This window comes from Pristiophorus japonicus, chromosome 10 (genome assembly GCF_044704955.1).
Source record: "Pristiophorus japonicus isolate sPriJap1 chromosome 10, sPriJap1.hap1, whole genome shotgun sequence".
In the NCBI taxonomy this organism is placed as follows: domain Eukaryota; kingdom Metazoa; phylum Chordata; class Chondrichthyes; family Pristiophoridae; genus Pristiophorus; species Pristiophorus japonicus.
This window is the reverse complement of record NC_091986.1, coordinates 110,596,227-110,613,160: the sequence shown is the minus strand read 5'-3', so window position 1 is coordinate 110,613,160 and position 16,934 is coordinate 110,596,227. Positions and strand designations below refer to the sequence as shown.

Genomic DNA, 16,934 nt, shown 5'->3' with positions numbered 1-16,934 from the left:
GGCTGCAGGGTGACTTGGATAGGTTAGGTGAGTGGGCAAATGCATGGCAGATGCAGTATAATGTGGATAAATGTGAGGTTATCCACTTTGGTGGCAAAAACATGAAGGCAGAATATTATCTGAATGGTGACAGATTAGGAAAAGGGGAGGTGCAACGAGACCTGGGTGTCATGGTACATCAGTCATTGAAAGTTGGCATACAGGTACAGCAGGCAGTGAAGAAGGCAAATGGCATGTTGGCCTTCATAGTGAGAGGATATGAGTATACGAGCAGGAAGGTCTTACTGCAGTTGTACAGGGCCATGGATGAGGCCACACCTTGAATATTGTGTACAGTTTTGGTCTCCTAATCTGAGGAACGACATTCTTGCTATTGAGGGAGTGCAGCGAAGGTTCACCAGACTGATTCCCAGGATGGCAGGACTGACATATGAGGAAAGACTGGATCGACTAGGCTTATATTCACTGGAATTTAGAAGAATGAGAGGGGATCTCATAGAAACATATAAAATTCTGACAGGACTGGACAGGTTAGATGCAGGAAGAATGTTCCCAATGTTGGGGAAGTCCAGAACCATGGGTCACAGTCTAAGGATAAGGGGTAAGCCATTTTGGACCGAGATGAGGAGAAACTCTTTCACGCAAAGAATTGTGATCCTGTGGAATTCTCTACCACAGAAAGTTGTTGAGGCTAGTTCGTTAGATATATTCAAAAGGGTGTTAGATGTGGCCCTTACGGCTAAAGGGATCAAAGGTTATGGAGAGAAAGCAGGAATGGGGTACTGAAGTTGCATGATCAGCCATGATCATATTGAAAGGTGGTGCAGGCTCAAAGGGCCGAATGGTCTACACCTGCACCTATTTTCTATATTTCTATGTTTCTATAAAGTCAAACCTTCATGCGTAAAGCACTTCTGTCACCTGCCGAATGCAGCAATGTGTGATGTGCTGAGAGATGCAACAAATGTCAGCAGCTGATGCCTGAAAGGAGCCCAATGCATAAAATTAAAGTGCCACAGTGACCTTAACGGGCAATGCAGTCCTGATGGTGCTGGTAGGCTGCAGGTCTCCCTTAATTAGTTGGCATATCTCATTGATGACCTCCTTTCAGAAGCGCAGCCTTCTAACTCACGCTTTATCAGACAAGTCCAGGTATGATCGTTTATCCCTGTAAATGCATTGGGTGTAAAGTCTCCTCCTCCTCAGCAGTCTACCACCTCTTTGATTGGGCACATAATGCTCTTCACTAAACCTTTTTCCAGCTGCATTCTGCAGCTTGTAATTAGCAGTAATGGCTGAGAAATTGCAGGTCCCATTTCTTTAAAAGTCCTCTAACCTGTCAAGCAATTATTCAAATTTCCTTCAACTATCATAAAATTAAAGCAGATACACTACTATACCCTCAAATTATAAGTATTCATTTCAAACACCCATTAAAATACACTAAAAAAATGATTTAAATGTCACCTAAAATTAAAAACAGCCCTTACATCCGATTTCAAAATGGCATCCATGCTGCTGGGTCAGGGGCAGTTAAGTGTACCGTTTTCAGGGCGGTAGTAATTGCCGGCGGTATTTTTGGCGGTATTTCGGCGAAATGCCAAAATTTGCGCTGGGCGGTACTCGGGCGGTGCACAATGAAATCGGCCGAAAACCAACTGCATATGATGGGTGGGCAGCTCCATTTACCGCTGGCGTTAATAGGCAATCAAAACTACTGTCGGCAGTATAGCTGCGGTTTGTCAGCGCAAGTTTTCTCCAGAAGCTAAAAACGGGCGATAATGACATAAAAAACTAAAATTGGACGGTAATATGGGTGGTAATCGGGCGTAAAGATCCCGAAAGTCTCGTCCTCAGTTGTATCAAACCACAACAAAGAATAACAAGATAGTGGTCAAGAAAACCCTCCACCACCTTCTCAGGGCAACTCGGGATAGGCTCACCCGTGGTGTCGACATCCCAAGAATGCATTCAAAAATATTGAACCTCGTCACTCCTTTACGGACTTAGTGGCACGTGTTAAATTTGGCTTCACAAAGGTCTGCTCCTTTGAACCTGTGGACCTGTGGAATCTCATTGTACTCAATTGTCATTTCTACTCAGCTACAGCTGTCAAAACAAAACAAATAACCAATTTCGTACCCAAAGTAGGGAAAGATGAAATCTCAGTGAAAGTCTCTGTATTTGATTGCAGACTTACTCAAACCACAAATTAATTTAACGGTTGCAGAATACAGTTTCTTCAATAGCAATACAACACCAAATGTGTTTATTTGTTTCACCTCAGACAGTAAGAACACTGGAGTCGATACCCTGACAAGAATATTTATCGAGAGCTCCAGAGAAATCCATAACCCTTCACCTCATCAATGAACTATCAGGGGGTTTTACTATACAGTTTATGTCTCGGAGTTAATTATATTAAAATTTACATTAGGATCCACATAAGGTGCTGAGTGACTGAATTAACCCTTTTTTGTCAATTACCAAAGAAGAAATCAGAGACAAAGGCGTGAACTTACAATTGTTATTAACCATAGAATCATAGTTAGCAGCCCTTAAACGTAAACATTGGAGTAGATTTTCACTTCCGGGTGACCGACTGGGGGATCCCATTGGCCGCCTGCCTGTTCCTTCTGTTGGGAGCCTGAGCCTCATTTCCATGCCACCGACAATGACCCAACACAACGTCTCGTTTGAGCTTTCCAAATTCGGACCAGTGCAGTATTGGGCTTCTCAGGCGCAGTGCCAGCCCACAGATGGGTCCTGGGAGGGAGGCTGGAGGTGATCATGGATGAGAGCGAGCCTGGTCTGGCAGTGACCTGCAGTATTTTGGGGAAATCAGGAAGATGGCGCTACAAAAATGTAAGCCAGAAACTTTTTTGGGCCATTTTTGAAGCAGTCATAAGTGAAGGACAACTCATCAGGCTACTCAATGCCAGGACATGGCGAACACCCCACCAACAGGTCCTGAAATATTGCCATCAGGGTCCTAAGTATGTCACAGGATCCCGATTTGCATAATCAAAGTCTACCACCTTTAATATGTGTTGCAATCACCCAAGGGAACATCCCTTTAATAACAGCAGTGGCCACAGCATCAGTGTTAACGGGCAATAGGATAACAACTCCATTTTGAGGCCGTTACTGCTCCATTAATGCCGATTTGGCCAAGTTAAAATCGGCCACATTGAACATGCAAATACTTAGTAGATAGGGATACTCATGGGTAGAAAAAAATGGAACTAGACAGCAAATGTGTATGGAAGATGGAAAAGGCGCATGATTAGACTGAATCTCAACATCAGGACAAACAATTCATATGGAAAAGAGAAAACACAGCAAAAGAACAGGAAAAGCAGACAACAAAAAGAATCACACTTCAAAATTGCTGATAAAGGATCGAAAACCCAAATTTTACCAGGAACAAGACCCTAACTACCCCCAAAAAAATAAATATTATCCCATCAGAAGTCACTTTCACCTTCAATAATTTCTAAATCCATCACTACATAAATTACACTTTTGCGTACCATATTATTGTTCAATACTACTGATGGAAGGTTGGTTACAGCTGCAGCATAAAGCATGGCAAGTTCAATTCCTGTTCCACTCCCACGTACCCTTTTAAAATGCCATATGTAAGGCCACTAGGTTTCCATTTTCACAGGAAAAACAAAAAGAACTCTGGAATGTGATCCCAAAACACTAATACAAATCCTGAAAATCAATGAAATAAAAAATAATTGAAATTTAGTCATATTGAGACAGTGCCATATAGTCAGTGCTAATTTTCAGTTGCATGTTCATTTTTTAAATTGTTGTATTTTTTAGGGCTGTATCAGCCTTTTTGAAGTTAGTCAGTTTTTCTGTGGTTGGAACGTATGCACATACTGGATGAGGTAAATGACTAAAATGTGAGGGCACTGGCATAAATTTCTTGAAGAGGTAGTGTTGCTAGATTATTGTGCGCATGGAATCACTTTATATGAAGGATGAACAAAAGAGCCAGATTTCTATGATCAGGTGTGTAACAAAACTATAGACTACATACGGTTGAGATATCACTGGTTTCACTTAGAATATACTGGGAGAGTGGAAGAAATTGATCTTCAGCCACCCTGCTGAAATTTGTGTGTATGACATGAGTCCCAGTTTTAATAATCACCTTCAGTCATACTGTAGGTGAAACATTTTCCTTCATTCGCTAATGTTAACAATCTAACAGGGAGAACCAATGTTATGCTCATACTGACCTACTGATACCATAGAATAATTTAATCTGCTTTTGAATTTGAAGTCAAGCTGTTGTAAAAGAGAATAGCACAGGCAAAGGCGAAATCTAACATTTCAGTCTCTGAGGGAATTTGATGGTGTCCTCTAGGTACAAAGTTGAAAGCTGGACATAGCATTTGTGAGTAAACTTTTCAAATGCCATATTAGCCAAAAGAGTTAATGGGATGAATTCTGCTTTAAATCCATGGTAGATATTTGAACTTTTCATATATGAAACGTAAGTATAAGCCAAGACTTCACTATATATTTTCTTTTAAAATATCTCAATGATACTTTTTAAATAATAATAAATAACTTGCAGACCGCATTGTGGCACTGGAGCTGCGCATGGACTCACTCTGGAGCGTCCACAATGCTGAGGATGTCGTGAATAGCACATTTAGTGAGTTGGTCACACAACAGGTAAAAGTTACACAGCCATATAGGGAATGGGTAACCATCAGCCAGAGCAATCGAAGGAAGGTAGTGCAAGTAGTGCAGGGTCCTCTGCGGTCATCTCCCTCCAAAACAGATACCACACCTTAGGTACTGTTGGGGGAGATGACTCATCAGGGGAAGGCAGTAGCAGCCAAGTCCATGGCACCAGGGGTGGCTCTGCTGCACAGCAGGGCAGGAAAAAGAGTGGGAGAGCTATAGTGATAGGGGATTCGATTGTAAGGGGAATAGATAGGCGTTTTTTCGGCTGCAAAAGAGACTCCAGGATGGTATGTTGCATCCCTGGTGCAAGGGTCAAGGATGTCTCGGAGCGGTTGCAGCGCATTCTGGAGGGGGAGGGTGAACAGCCAGCTGTTGTGATACATATAGGTACCAACGATATAGGTAAAAAATGGGATGAGGTCCTACAAGCTGAATTTAGGGAGCTAGGAGTTAAATTAAAAAGTAGGACCGCAAAGGTAGTAATCTCAGGATTGCCACCAGCGCCACATGCTAGTCAGGGTAAGAATTGCAGGATAGCTCAGATGAATAAATGGCTTGAGGAATGGTGCAAGGGGGAGGGATTCAAATTCCTGGGACATTGGAACCGGTTCTGGGAGAGGTGAGACCAGTACAAACCAGACGGTCTGCACCTGGGCAGGACAGGAACCGATGTCCTAGGCGGTGTTTTTGCTGGTGCTGTTGGGGAGGGTTTAAACTAAAATGGCAGGGGATTGGGAATCTATGCAGGGAGACAGAGGGAAGTAAAAAGGGGGCAGAAGCAAAAGGTAGGAAGGAGAAAAGCAAAATTAGAGGGCAGAGAAATCCAGGGCAAAAATCAAAAACGTCACATTACAACATAATTCAAAAAGGACAAAGAATGTTAAAAAAAACAAGCCTGAAGGCTCTGAGTCTCAATGCGAGGAGCATTTGTAATAAGGTGGATGAATTAACTGCACAGATAGCTGTTAACGGATATGATGTAATTGGGATTACGGAGACATGGCTCCAGGGTAACCAAGGCTGGGAACTCAACATCCAGGGGTATTCAATATTCAGGAAGGACAGACAGGAAGGAAAAGGAGGTGGGGTAGCGTTACTGGTTAAAGAGGAGATTAACGCAATATTAAGGAAGGACATTAGCGTGGATGATGTGGAATCTATATGGGTAGAGCTATGAAACACCAAAGGGCAGAAAACATTAGTGGGAGTTGTGTACAGACCACCAAACAGTAGTAGGGAGGTTAGGGATGGCATCAAACAGGAAATTAGTGACGCGTGCAATAAGGGTACAGCAGTTATGATGGGTGACTTTAATCTACATATTGATTGGGCTCACCAAACTGGAAGCAATACTGTGGAGGAGGATTTCCTGGAGTGTATAAGGGATGATTTTCTAAACCAATATGTCGAGGAACCGACTAGAGAGCAGGCCATCCTAGACTGTGACTTGTGTAACGAGAGAGGATTAATTAGCAATCTGGTCATGCGGGGCCCCTTGGGGAAGAGTGACCGTAATATGGTAGAATTCTTCATTAATATGGAGAGTGACACAATTAATTCAGAGACTAGGGTCCTGAACTTAAAGAAAGAAAACTTTGACAGTATGAGACATGAATTGGCTCGGATAAACTGGAGAATGATGCTTAAAGGGTTGCCGGTGGATAGGCAATGGCAGACATTTAAAGATCATTTGGATGAACTATAACAATTGTACATCCCTGTGTGGCGTAAGAATAAAAAAAGGAAGTTGGCTCAACCGTGGCTAACAAGGGAAATTAGGGAAAGTTTTAAATCCAAGGAAGAGGCATATAAATTGGCCAGAAAAAGCAGCAAACCTCAGGACTGGGAGAAATTTAAAATTCAGCAGAGAAGGACTAAGGGTTTAATTAGGAGGGGGAAAATAGAGTGTGAGAGTAAGCTTGCAGGGAACATAAAAACTGACTGCAAAAGCTTATATAGATATGTGAAGAGAAAAAGATTAGTGAAGACTAATGTAGGTCCCTTGCAGTCAGAATCAGGTGAATTCATAATGGGGAACAAGGAAATGGCAGACCAATTGAAAAAATACTTTGGTTCTGTCTTCACTAAGGAAGACACGAATAACCTCCCGAAAATACTAGGGGACCGAGGGTCTAGCAAGAAGGGGGAATTGAGGGAAATCCTTATCAGTCAGGAAATGGTGTTATGGAAATTGAAGGGACTGAAGGCCGATAAATCCCCAGGGCCTAATAGTCTGCATCCCAGAGTACTTAAAAAAGTGGCCCTAGAAATAGTGGATGCATTGGTGGTCATTTTCCAACATTCCATGGACTCTGGATCAGTTCCTATGGATTGGAGGGTAGCTAATGTAGTCCCACTATTTAAAAAAGGATGGAGAGAGAAAACAGGGAATTATAGACCAGTTAGCTTGACATCGGTGGTGGGGAAAATGCTGGAATCAATTATTAAAGATGTAATAGCAGCGCATCTGGAAAGCAGTGACAGGATCGGTCTAAGTCAGCATGGATTTATGAAAGGGAAATCATGTTTGACATATCTTCTCGAGTTTTTTGAGGATGTAACTAGTAGAGTGGATAAGGGAGAACCAGTGGATGTGGTGTATTTGGACTTTCAAAAGGCTTTTGACAAGGTCCCACACAAGAGATTAGTGTGCAAAATTAAGGCACATGGTATTGGGGCTAATGTATTGACGTGGATAGAGAACTGGTTGGCAGACAGGAAGCAAAGAATGGGAATAAACGGGTTCTTTTCAGAATAGCAGGCAGTGACTAGTGGAGTGCCGCAGGGTTCAGTGCTGGGACCCCAGCTATTTACAATACACATTAATGATTTAGGCGAAGGATTGAAGGTAATATCTCCAAGTTTGCAAATGACACTAAGCTGGGTGGCAGTGAGAGCTGCAAGGAGGATGCTAAGAGGCTGCAGGGGGACTTGGACAGATTAGGTGAATGGGCAAATGCATGGCTAATGCAGTATAATGTAGATAAATGTGAGCAAAAACAGGAAGGCAGATCATTATCTGAATGGTGACAGATTAGTAAAAGGGGAGGTGCAAAAAGACCTGGGTGTCATGGTACATCAGTCATTGAAGGTGGGCATGGAGGTACAGCAGGCAGTAAATAAAGCAAATGGCATGCTGGCCTTCATAGCGAGGAGATTTGAGTATCGGAGCAGGGAGGTCTTACTGCAGTTGTACAGGGCTTTGGTAAGACCACACCTTTAGTATTATGTGCAGTTTTCATCTCCTAATCTGAGGAAGGACATTCTTGCTATTGAGGGAGTGCAGCGAAGGTTCACCCGACTGATTCCCAGGATGGCAGGACTGACATATGAGGAAAGACTGAATCGGCTAGGCTTATACTCACTGGAATTTAGAAGAATGAGTGGGGATCCTATGGAAACTTATAAAATTCTGATGGGACTGGATAGGTTAGATGCAGGTCGAATGTTCCCAATGTTGGGGAAGTCCAGAACCAGGGGTCACAGTCTAAAGATAAGGGATAAGGCATATAGGACCGAGATGAGGAGAAACTTTTTCACCCAGCGAGTTGGAACCTGTGGAATTCTCTGCCACAGAAAGTTATTGATGCCAGCTCATTGGATATATTCAAGAGGGAGTTAGATGTGGCCCTTAGGGCTAAAGGGATCAAGTGGTATGGAGAGAAGGCAGGGGTGGGGTACTGAGGTTGCATGATCAGCCATGATCATATTGAATGGTGGTGCAGGCTCCAAGGGCCGAATGGCCTGCTCCTGCACCTATTTTCTATGTTTCTATGTTTCTATGTTTGTATAAGGCCTTTTACAGTCTCATATTGTCTCAAATTACTTCACAGCTAATGAAATACATTTGAATTGGAGTCGCGGTTCTAATGTAGGCGAATTTGGCAGCCAAATTGCGTACAATTAGATCCCACAAACATCAATGAGATAAATAAGCAGATAATCTGTTTTAGTGATGATGATTAAGGACACCCAGAGAAAACTCCTGCTCTTCTTCAAATACTGCCATGGGATAATTCCTATTATATTTCCTGAGAGGGCAGTTAGGGCTTCGGTTTAACATCTCATCCAAATGATGGCATCTCCAACAGTGCGGCACTGACATGTCAGCTTAGATTATGCACTCAAGTCTCTAGAGCAGGCCTTGAATCAACAACCTTCTTACATAGAAGCAAGAGTGCTACCAACAACAACAACTTGTATTTATGTAGCACCTTAAACGTAGTAAGAGGTCACAAGGTGCTTCACAGGAGTAATATAAGGCAAAACATTTGACACTGAACAACATAAGGAGAAATTAGGACCAGTGATCAAAAACTTGGTCAAAGTGGTAGGTTTTAAGGAGCATCTTAAAGGAGGAAAGGCAGAGAGGCTTATGGAGGGAATTCCAGAGTTTAGGTAGCTGAAGGCACAGCTACCAATGGTTGAGTGATTAAAATCAGGGATGCTCAAGCTGGCAGAATTAGAGGAGCACAGATATCTCAGGAGGTTGTGGGGCTGGAGGATGTTACAGAGATAGGGAGGGATGAGACCATGGAAGGATTTGAAAACAAGGATGAGAATTTAAAAATGAAGGTGTTGCTTAACCGGAAGTGAATGTAGGTCAGCAAGCACAGGGATGATGGGTGAACGGGACTTGGTGCGAGTTAGGACACAGGCAGCTGAGTTTTGGATGACTTCAAGTTCATGTAGGGTAGAATGTGGGAGGCCAGCCAGAAGTGCGTTGGAGTAGTCAAGTCTAGAGGTAACAAAGTGGGTTTCGACAGCAGATGAGCTGAGGCAAGGGCGGAAATGGGTGATGTTATGGAGGTGGAAATAAACGGTATTAGCTTTGGTCGGAAGCTCATTTCAGGGTCAAATATGCTAGGAGACGGATGGAGTCAGTGGCTAGTGCACGGAATTTGTGGTGGAGACTGAAGACAATGACTTTGGTCCTACCAGTGATATGCGAAAGTAATAGTAGTAGTAATGCTATCATTGAGCCAAAGGTGAGACTTATAAATTACTAAAAGTGAAATCTGATTGTGATTCAAATAAGTCTTAGGTATCAGAATTCCTAACATGTTTTGTTTTGTTTTGTTTTGTTTTGCCAACTGCAGCATATACGAACAATGGTTACGGAGACACACGCCTCTTCAGACGATCTTTCCAGCAATTAACACACCAATTGGCCACAGCCGTGACAATTACATGGTGCCTTTCATTCCACTCTACAGAAATATTGATTTCTTTGTTTCAACAAAAGAGCTTGGATATGATTACGATTATTTAGTTGAATCAAGTAAGGTGCATTTCCTTAAATATTTTACAGTATTACACAAAAATTATTTTCTGAGAAGTAAAATATGTATGCTTAAACTTTAGAATTGATTCTGTGATCCAGTACTGCCATGGAAAAAAAAATATATGGGGCAAAAAAGTTGCAGTGCTCCATTTGATTTTGCGTCACGTGTGGACACTTCTGGAGTGTGCTGCGCCGGCTGCCATCTTGGTGAGGGCGGTAGGGCAAACGTTACAATTATGTGCCAGAAGTATGTAGAGTGCACAGATCATGATGTCACTCAGTGTGCAATACTGATTTGACGCCAATGCTGCCAATTTCATCTACAACACTGGAGCTAACGCCCTATGTTCATTTTGTACAGCTGAACATGCATTCAGTCACAGCAAGGACCCCCCACCAGCGATATTTAAAGGGATCAGCAACCACTCTAAGTTAGTTGCTGATTGATTTCTACTGACTTTGTGAAAGATGACATCCCTGATAATCATGTATTCCTTCAGTGCTGCAGTGAAGTGACAGGCTATATTATATGCTCAGGTCCTGATGTAAGGCCTCAACTCCGGGTTTTCTAACTTAGAATCCGTGCTACCAATGAGTCAAATTGATATGCAGGTAGAAGCTGCTTGGATGATGATGTTGTCTCTCAGGATGAAGCTATTTTCCTTTCAGCAAGCTACCCATCTCAAATGACCACAGATGTGTTGTATTGCATATTGGTATAGGGAGTCATTGTAACAATACCCATGACATCTGTAGTTGTAGTCATCTACTGGCCCAGCTTAAGGAGGTATTGAACCACCTCCATCCTGACAGGCAGGCATTGATACCCAGCAGATAGCCACCTCATTTTCTCCTTCTAATTGGAAAACACTTAGAAGGGGCACACAGTTCCATTGTAAACTGTTACTAAGGAGAAGTAGCAATGTTTTGTTTACGAACGTAGAGAAAGAGGAGGTCACTCAGCCCCTCAAACCTGTTCCATCCTTCAATGAGATCATGGCTGATTTGTGACCTAACTCCATCCGTTTGCCTTTGCCCCATACCTTTGGTTAATAAAGATCTAAGAGTCTCAGATTTAAAATCACCAATTGACCAGCATTAATTACCATTTGCGGAAGAGAGTTCCAAACGTCTACCACCCGTTACATAAGAACATAAGAAATAGGAGCAGGAGTAGGCCATCTGGCCCCTCGTGCATGCTCCGCCATTCAATAAGATCATGGCTGATCTGATCATGGACTCAAGTCCACTTCCCTGCTCTCTGCACATAACCCTTGACTCCCTTATCCTTCAAAATCTATCTATCTCCATCTTAAAATTATTCAATGACCCAACCTCCACAGCTCCCTGGGGTAGAGCATTCCAAGGATTAATGGCCCTCTCAGAGAAGAAATTCTTCTTCATTTCAGTTTTAAATGGGCGACCCCTTATTCTGAGACTATGCCCCTTAATTCTAGATTCCCCCACGAGAGGAAACATCCTCTCTGCATCCAACCTGAAGCCCCCTCAGAATCTTATACGTTGCATGTAGAAGTGCTTCCTTACTTTACTCCTGAAAGGTCAGGCTCTAACTTTTAGGCTATGTCCCCTAGTCTTTGATTCTTCAAGCAGTGGAAATAGTTTCTCTCTATCTACCCTATTAGTTCCCCTTAATATCATGAAAACTTCGATCAAATCACCCTTAACCTTCTAAATTCCAGGGAATACAACCCTAGTTTGTGCAATCTGTCCTTGTAATGTAAACCTTGGGGTGCAGGTATCATACTGGTAAATCTTCACTGCACTCTCTCTGTTAGCGCGAATGTTTTCCTGCAAGCATCATTCAACACTCTGGGTTGGTTCCAACGCCAAAACGCTTTTATTACGCCGGCGGGGAGAGAGCCTCTGGTCCAACTCCAGGCACTCCATTCCACCGAACAAAGAAATTCATCGATATTTATATGTTTTACAATAGTTCATTACAGTTACTCAGCCCACTTCGGCTGGACACAATCCAATCATAATGATTATAGATTACATATAGGTTTAAATGGGCCAATAAAATTAACCCTGGTACATCAGGGGGCTGCATGATCAGTTTGTGACAGTTGGGGGCGGATCCATATCTGTGTGATGCTCTCCAGGCCCCCCTTAACTTCGTTGCTCATGGATTCTGCCGGTGCCTAGCTCCTTATCTCTATGGTTGCTAGGCACCCTATATGGGGGTCACTGACTTGAGGACATTCTGTACTCGGTACCGCAGTGTTCTATGTACTATCTTGTCTCAAGCTGTTGATTCAAGACATTCCTGAGACCAGGCTCTGCAGGGTCAGTGCTCAGTCAGCAGCTTTAGCTAACTTGGCTAACCAAGCTCCCATCATGCTTTGCTAAGCCCCCTGGCAGCCATTTTATATTTGGCTAACATTTTAAACATACATATATTTATATATTCAGCAGGTGCCTCATGCCCTACAACACCCTCCAAGGCCAATATATCCTTGCTGAGGAATATATCCAGAAATGAACACTGTACTCCAGGTGTGGTATAACTAGGTCTTTGTATAGCTGTAGCATAACCTCTACCCTTTGTATTCTCATCCTCTAGATATAAAGGCCAGCATTCCATTAGCCTTTTTGATTATTTTCTGTACCTGTTCATGACATTTTAATGATCAATGTACATGGACACCTAAGTTTCTAGCTTTTCAAATATTCTGATCTATCCTTTTTAGCTTCAAAGTGAATGATCTCACATTTGCCTATATTGAAATCCATTTGCCACAGTTTTGCCCATTCATTGAATCTATTAACATCTCTTTTGTAATTTTAAGCTTCATTCTACTCTACTTAAAATGCTGCCTATCTTTGTGTCATCAGGAAACTTGAATATGTGGTTCTCTATCTCAAGATAGCAGAGGAAATAGTGGAGACTTTGACCATCATTTTCCAATTCTCTCTGGCTTCAGGTGTGGTGCCAGAGGACTGGAGGACTGCTAATGTGGTACCTTTGTTTAAGAAGGGAGAAAGGGATAGACCAAGTAATTACAGGCCAGTCAGCCTAACCTCAGTGGTGGGAAAATTATTAGAAAAATTCTGAAGGACAGGATAAATCTTCGTTTAGAAAGAGAGGGATTAATCAAGGACAGTCAGCACGGATTTGTTAAGGGAAGGTTGTGTCTGACCAACTTGATTGAAATTTTCGAGGAGCTAACCAGGAGGGTCAATGAGGGCAGTGAGTATGATGTAGTGTATCTGGATTTTAGCAAAGCTTTTGATAAGGTCCCACATGGCAGACTGGTCGCGAAAGTAAAGGGCAAAGTGGTTCCAAAATTGGCTCAGTGGCAGGAAGCAAAGGGTAATGGTTGATGGGTGCTTTTGTGACTGAAAGGATGTTTCCAGTGGGGTTCCGCAGGGCTCAGTGCTGGGTCCCTTGCTTTTTGTGGTACACATCAATGATCTAGACTTGAATATAGGGGGTATGATTAAGAAGTTTGCAGATGATACTAAAATCGGCTGTGTGTTTGATAATGAAGAAGAAAGCTGCGGACTGCAGGAAAATATCAATTAACTGGTCAGGTGGACAGAACTTAATCCAGAGAAGTGTGAGGTAATGCATTTGGGGATGGCAAACATGGAAAGGGAATACACATTAAATGGTAGGACACTGAGAAGTATAGACGAACAAAGGGACCTTAGAGTGCATGTCCACATATCTCTGAAGGTAACAAGCCAGGTAGATAAGGTGGTTAAGAAGGCATATGAAATACTTGCCTTTATTAGCCGAGGCATAGAATACAGGAGCAGGGGGGTTATGCTTGAACTGTATAAAACACTGGTTAGGCCACAGCTGCAGTATTGCATGCAGTTCTGGATACCACATTACAGGAAGGATGTGATTGCACTGGAGAGGGTACAGAGGAGGTTTACAAGGATATTGCCGGGAGTGGAGTATCTTAGCTATGATGACAGATTGGATAGGCTGGGTTTGTTTTCCTTGGAAACAAGGAGGCTGAGGGGGAGAGTTCATTGAGGTGTATATAATTATGAGGGGCCTAGATATAGCGGATAGAAAGGGCCTATTTCCCTTAGCAGAGGGGTCAACAACCAGGGGGCATAAATTTAAAGTAATTGGTAGAAGGCTTAGAGGAGATTTGAGCAGAAATGTCTTCATGCAGAGGGTTGTGGGGGTCTGGAACTCACTACCTGAAATGGTGGTAGAGGCAGAAAACCTTATCACATTTAAAAAGTACTTAAAGTGCACTTGAAGTGCCGCAACCTGCAGGGTTACGGTCCTAGAGCTGGAAAGTGGGATTAGGCTGGATAACCTCTTGTTGGCCAGCACCAACACGATGGGCCGAAATGGCCTCATTCCGTGCTGTAAACTTCGATGATTCTATGATTCTATGATCTAAATCATTAATAAATACGGTGAATAGTTGAGGCACTCACACAGTTCCCTGTGAGACACCACTAGTCACATCCTGCCAAAGCGCAAAACACACTGAGCACACCTGCACAATACATTGTAAAGGTTACTAAAAATTTGGGATGACTGATACTGCAATGTGTCTCAAAGTAATTTTCTTTGGAAGGAGTAAGTATGCAGAGTGGCTGGTTTTACTGACAGCCTGCTGAGATTTTAAAAGCTCTACTCCTTGGAGTGTGAACTTTTAATTACTCCACCATTGGCGGCCGTGCCTTCAGCTGCCTGAACCCTAAGCTCTGGAATTCCCTCTCTAAATCTCTCTGCCTCTCTATCTCTCTCTCCTCCTTTAAGATGCTCCCTAAAACCTACCTCTTTGACCAAGCTTTTGGTCATCTGTCCAAATATCTTCTAATGTGGTTCAGTGCTAAATTGTGTTTGATAATGCTCTTGTGAAACAGCTTGGGATGTTTTACTATGTTAAAGGCGCTATGTAAATATAAGTTGTTGTTGTTGTGAGAATTATGCATTCGTCTGGTAGAGGAGAAAGACTTGCATTTATATAGCACCTTTCACAGCTTCAGAATGTCCCAAAGTGCTTTACAAACAATGAAGTAATTTTGAAGTGTAGTCACTGTTGTAATGTAGAAAATGTAATAAATAAGTTTTAGCTTTGGTTGAGGGATAAATGTTAGCCAGAACCCGCGACTTAAAGAATAGATGGTGGGTGGAGAAAGCACAGGAGATTCAGCAGCTGGCCGACAGCCATGATATGCGAGGATTCTTCAGCGCAGTCAAGTCCACCGATAGCCCAAGCACCCAAGGCCCCACCCCACTGCTGGTCAAGAATGGGGAGACACTCATCAAGGACACCAAGACAGTCAGGACCCGTTGGACTGAGCACTTCAAAGATCTCCTTAATCGAGACTCTGCCTTTGACACGAGTGTCCTCGATTCTATCCCTCAGCCTGCTACCCGCCACCATCTGAGCAAAACCCCAATCCTGCACGAGGTAGAAAAGGCCATCCGTCAGCTCAAGAACAACAAGGCATCAGTAGCAGATGGAATCCCCGCTGAGGCACTAAAGTATGGCGGAGAGGCACTATTGGCATGAATGCATGACCTCATCTCTCTCATCTGAAAGGAGGAGAGCAGGCTGGGAGCTCTCAGAGATGCAGTAATCATGACCTTTTTTTAAAAAGGGGACAAGTCCGACTGCGGCAACTACAGAGGAATCTTCCTGTTGTCAGCCACTGGGAAAGTCATCGCAAGAATCCTCCTCAACTATCTTCTCCCTGTGGCTGAGGAGCTCCTCCCGGAGTTACAGTGCAGATTCCGTCCACTACGGGCCACAACAGATCTTTACAGCGCGACAACTGCAAGAGAAATGCAGGGAACAGCACCAACCTTTGTACATGGCCTTCTTTGACCTTGCAAAGGCCTTTGACACTGTTAACCGTGAGGGATTATGGAGCGGCCTCCGCCGTTTCAGCTGCCCCAAAGGTTTGTCATCATTCTCCGCCTGCTCCACGACGAAATGCATGACATGATCCTGACCAACGGATCCACCACAGACCCAATCAATGTCCGAACTGGGGTCAAGCAGGGCTGTGTCATCACGCCAACCCTCTTCTCGATCTTCCTCGCTGCAATGCTCTATCTCACACTCAACAAGCTCCCCGCTGCGTGATGATGCAGCCCTGCTTGACCCCAGTTCGGACGTTGATTGGCTCTGTGGTGGAGAGTTGTCTAAACTATAGAACCAGTGGGAACCTGTTCAACCTTCATCGTCTTCAGGCCAGATCCAAGACCGTCCTATCCTCTGTCATCGAACTACAATACGCGGATGACGCTTGCGTCTACGCACATTCAGAGGCTGAACTCCAAGTCATTGTCAACATCTTCACTGAGACATACGAAAGCATGGGCCTTACACTAAACATCCGTAAGACAAAGGTCCTCCACCAGCCTGACCTCGCCACACAGCACTGCCCCCTAATCATCAAGATCCATGACGCGGTCCTGGACAATGTGGACCACTTTCCATACCTCGGGAGCCTATTATCAGCAAGGGCAAACATCAACGACGAGGTTCAACACTGCCTCCAGTGCGCCAGCGCAGCCTTCGGCTACCCGAGGAAGAAAGTGTTCGAAGATCAGGTCCTCAAATCTGGCACCAAGCTTATGGTCTACACGGCTGTAGTGATACCCGCCCTCCTGTATGGCTTAGAGACACCTCAAATCACTGGAGAAATACCACCAATGATGCCTCCGCAAGATCCCACAAATCCCCTGGGAGGACAGACGCACCAACGTCAGTATTCTCGATCAGGCCAACATCCACAGCATCGAAGCACTGATCACACTCGACCAGCTCCGTTGGGCGGGCCACATTGTCCGCATGCTGGGCACACGACTCCCAAAGCAAGCGCTCTACTCGGAACTCCTACACGGCAAGCAATCCCCAGGTGGGCAGAGGAAATGTTTCAAGGACACCCACAAAGCCTCTTTGATAAAGTGCAACATCCCCACCGA

General features: G+C 43.7%; 1 protein-coding gene across 6 annotated transcripts in view; it reads left to right on the top strand.

Annotated features, from left to right (window-relative positions):
* The window catches only part of tyr (tyrosinase), a 71,531-nt gene that overhangs the window by 38,126 nt on the left and 16,471 nt on the right, over positions 1–16,934 (top strand). For 4 of the 6 annotated variants that reach the window (XM_070891471.1, XM_070891476.1, XM_070891475.1 and 1 more), the window contains exon 4: positions 9,813–9,994. In XM_070891471.1, the coding sequence (XP_070747572.1) occupies positions 9,813–9,994 (182 nt within the window). Of the gene's footprint in view, positions 1–9,812; positions 10,000–16,934 lie in introns of all 6 variants that reach the window. The other 2 variants (XM_070891472.1, XM_070891473.1) reach the window with 1 other exon arrangement.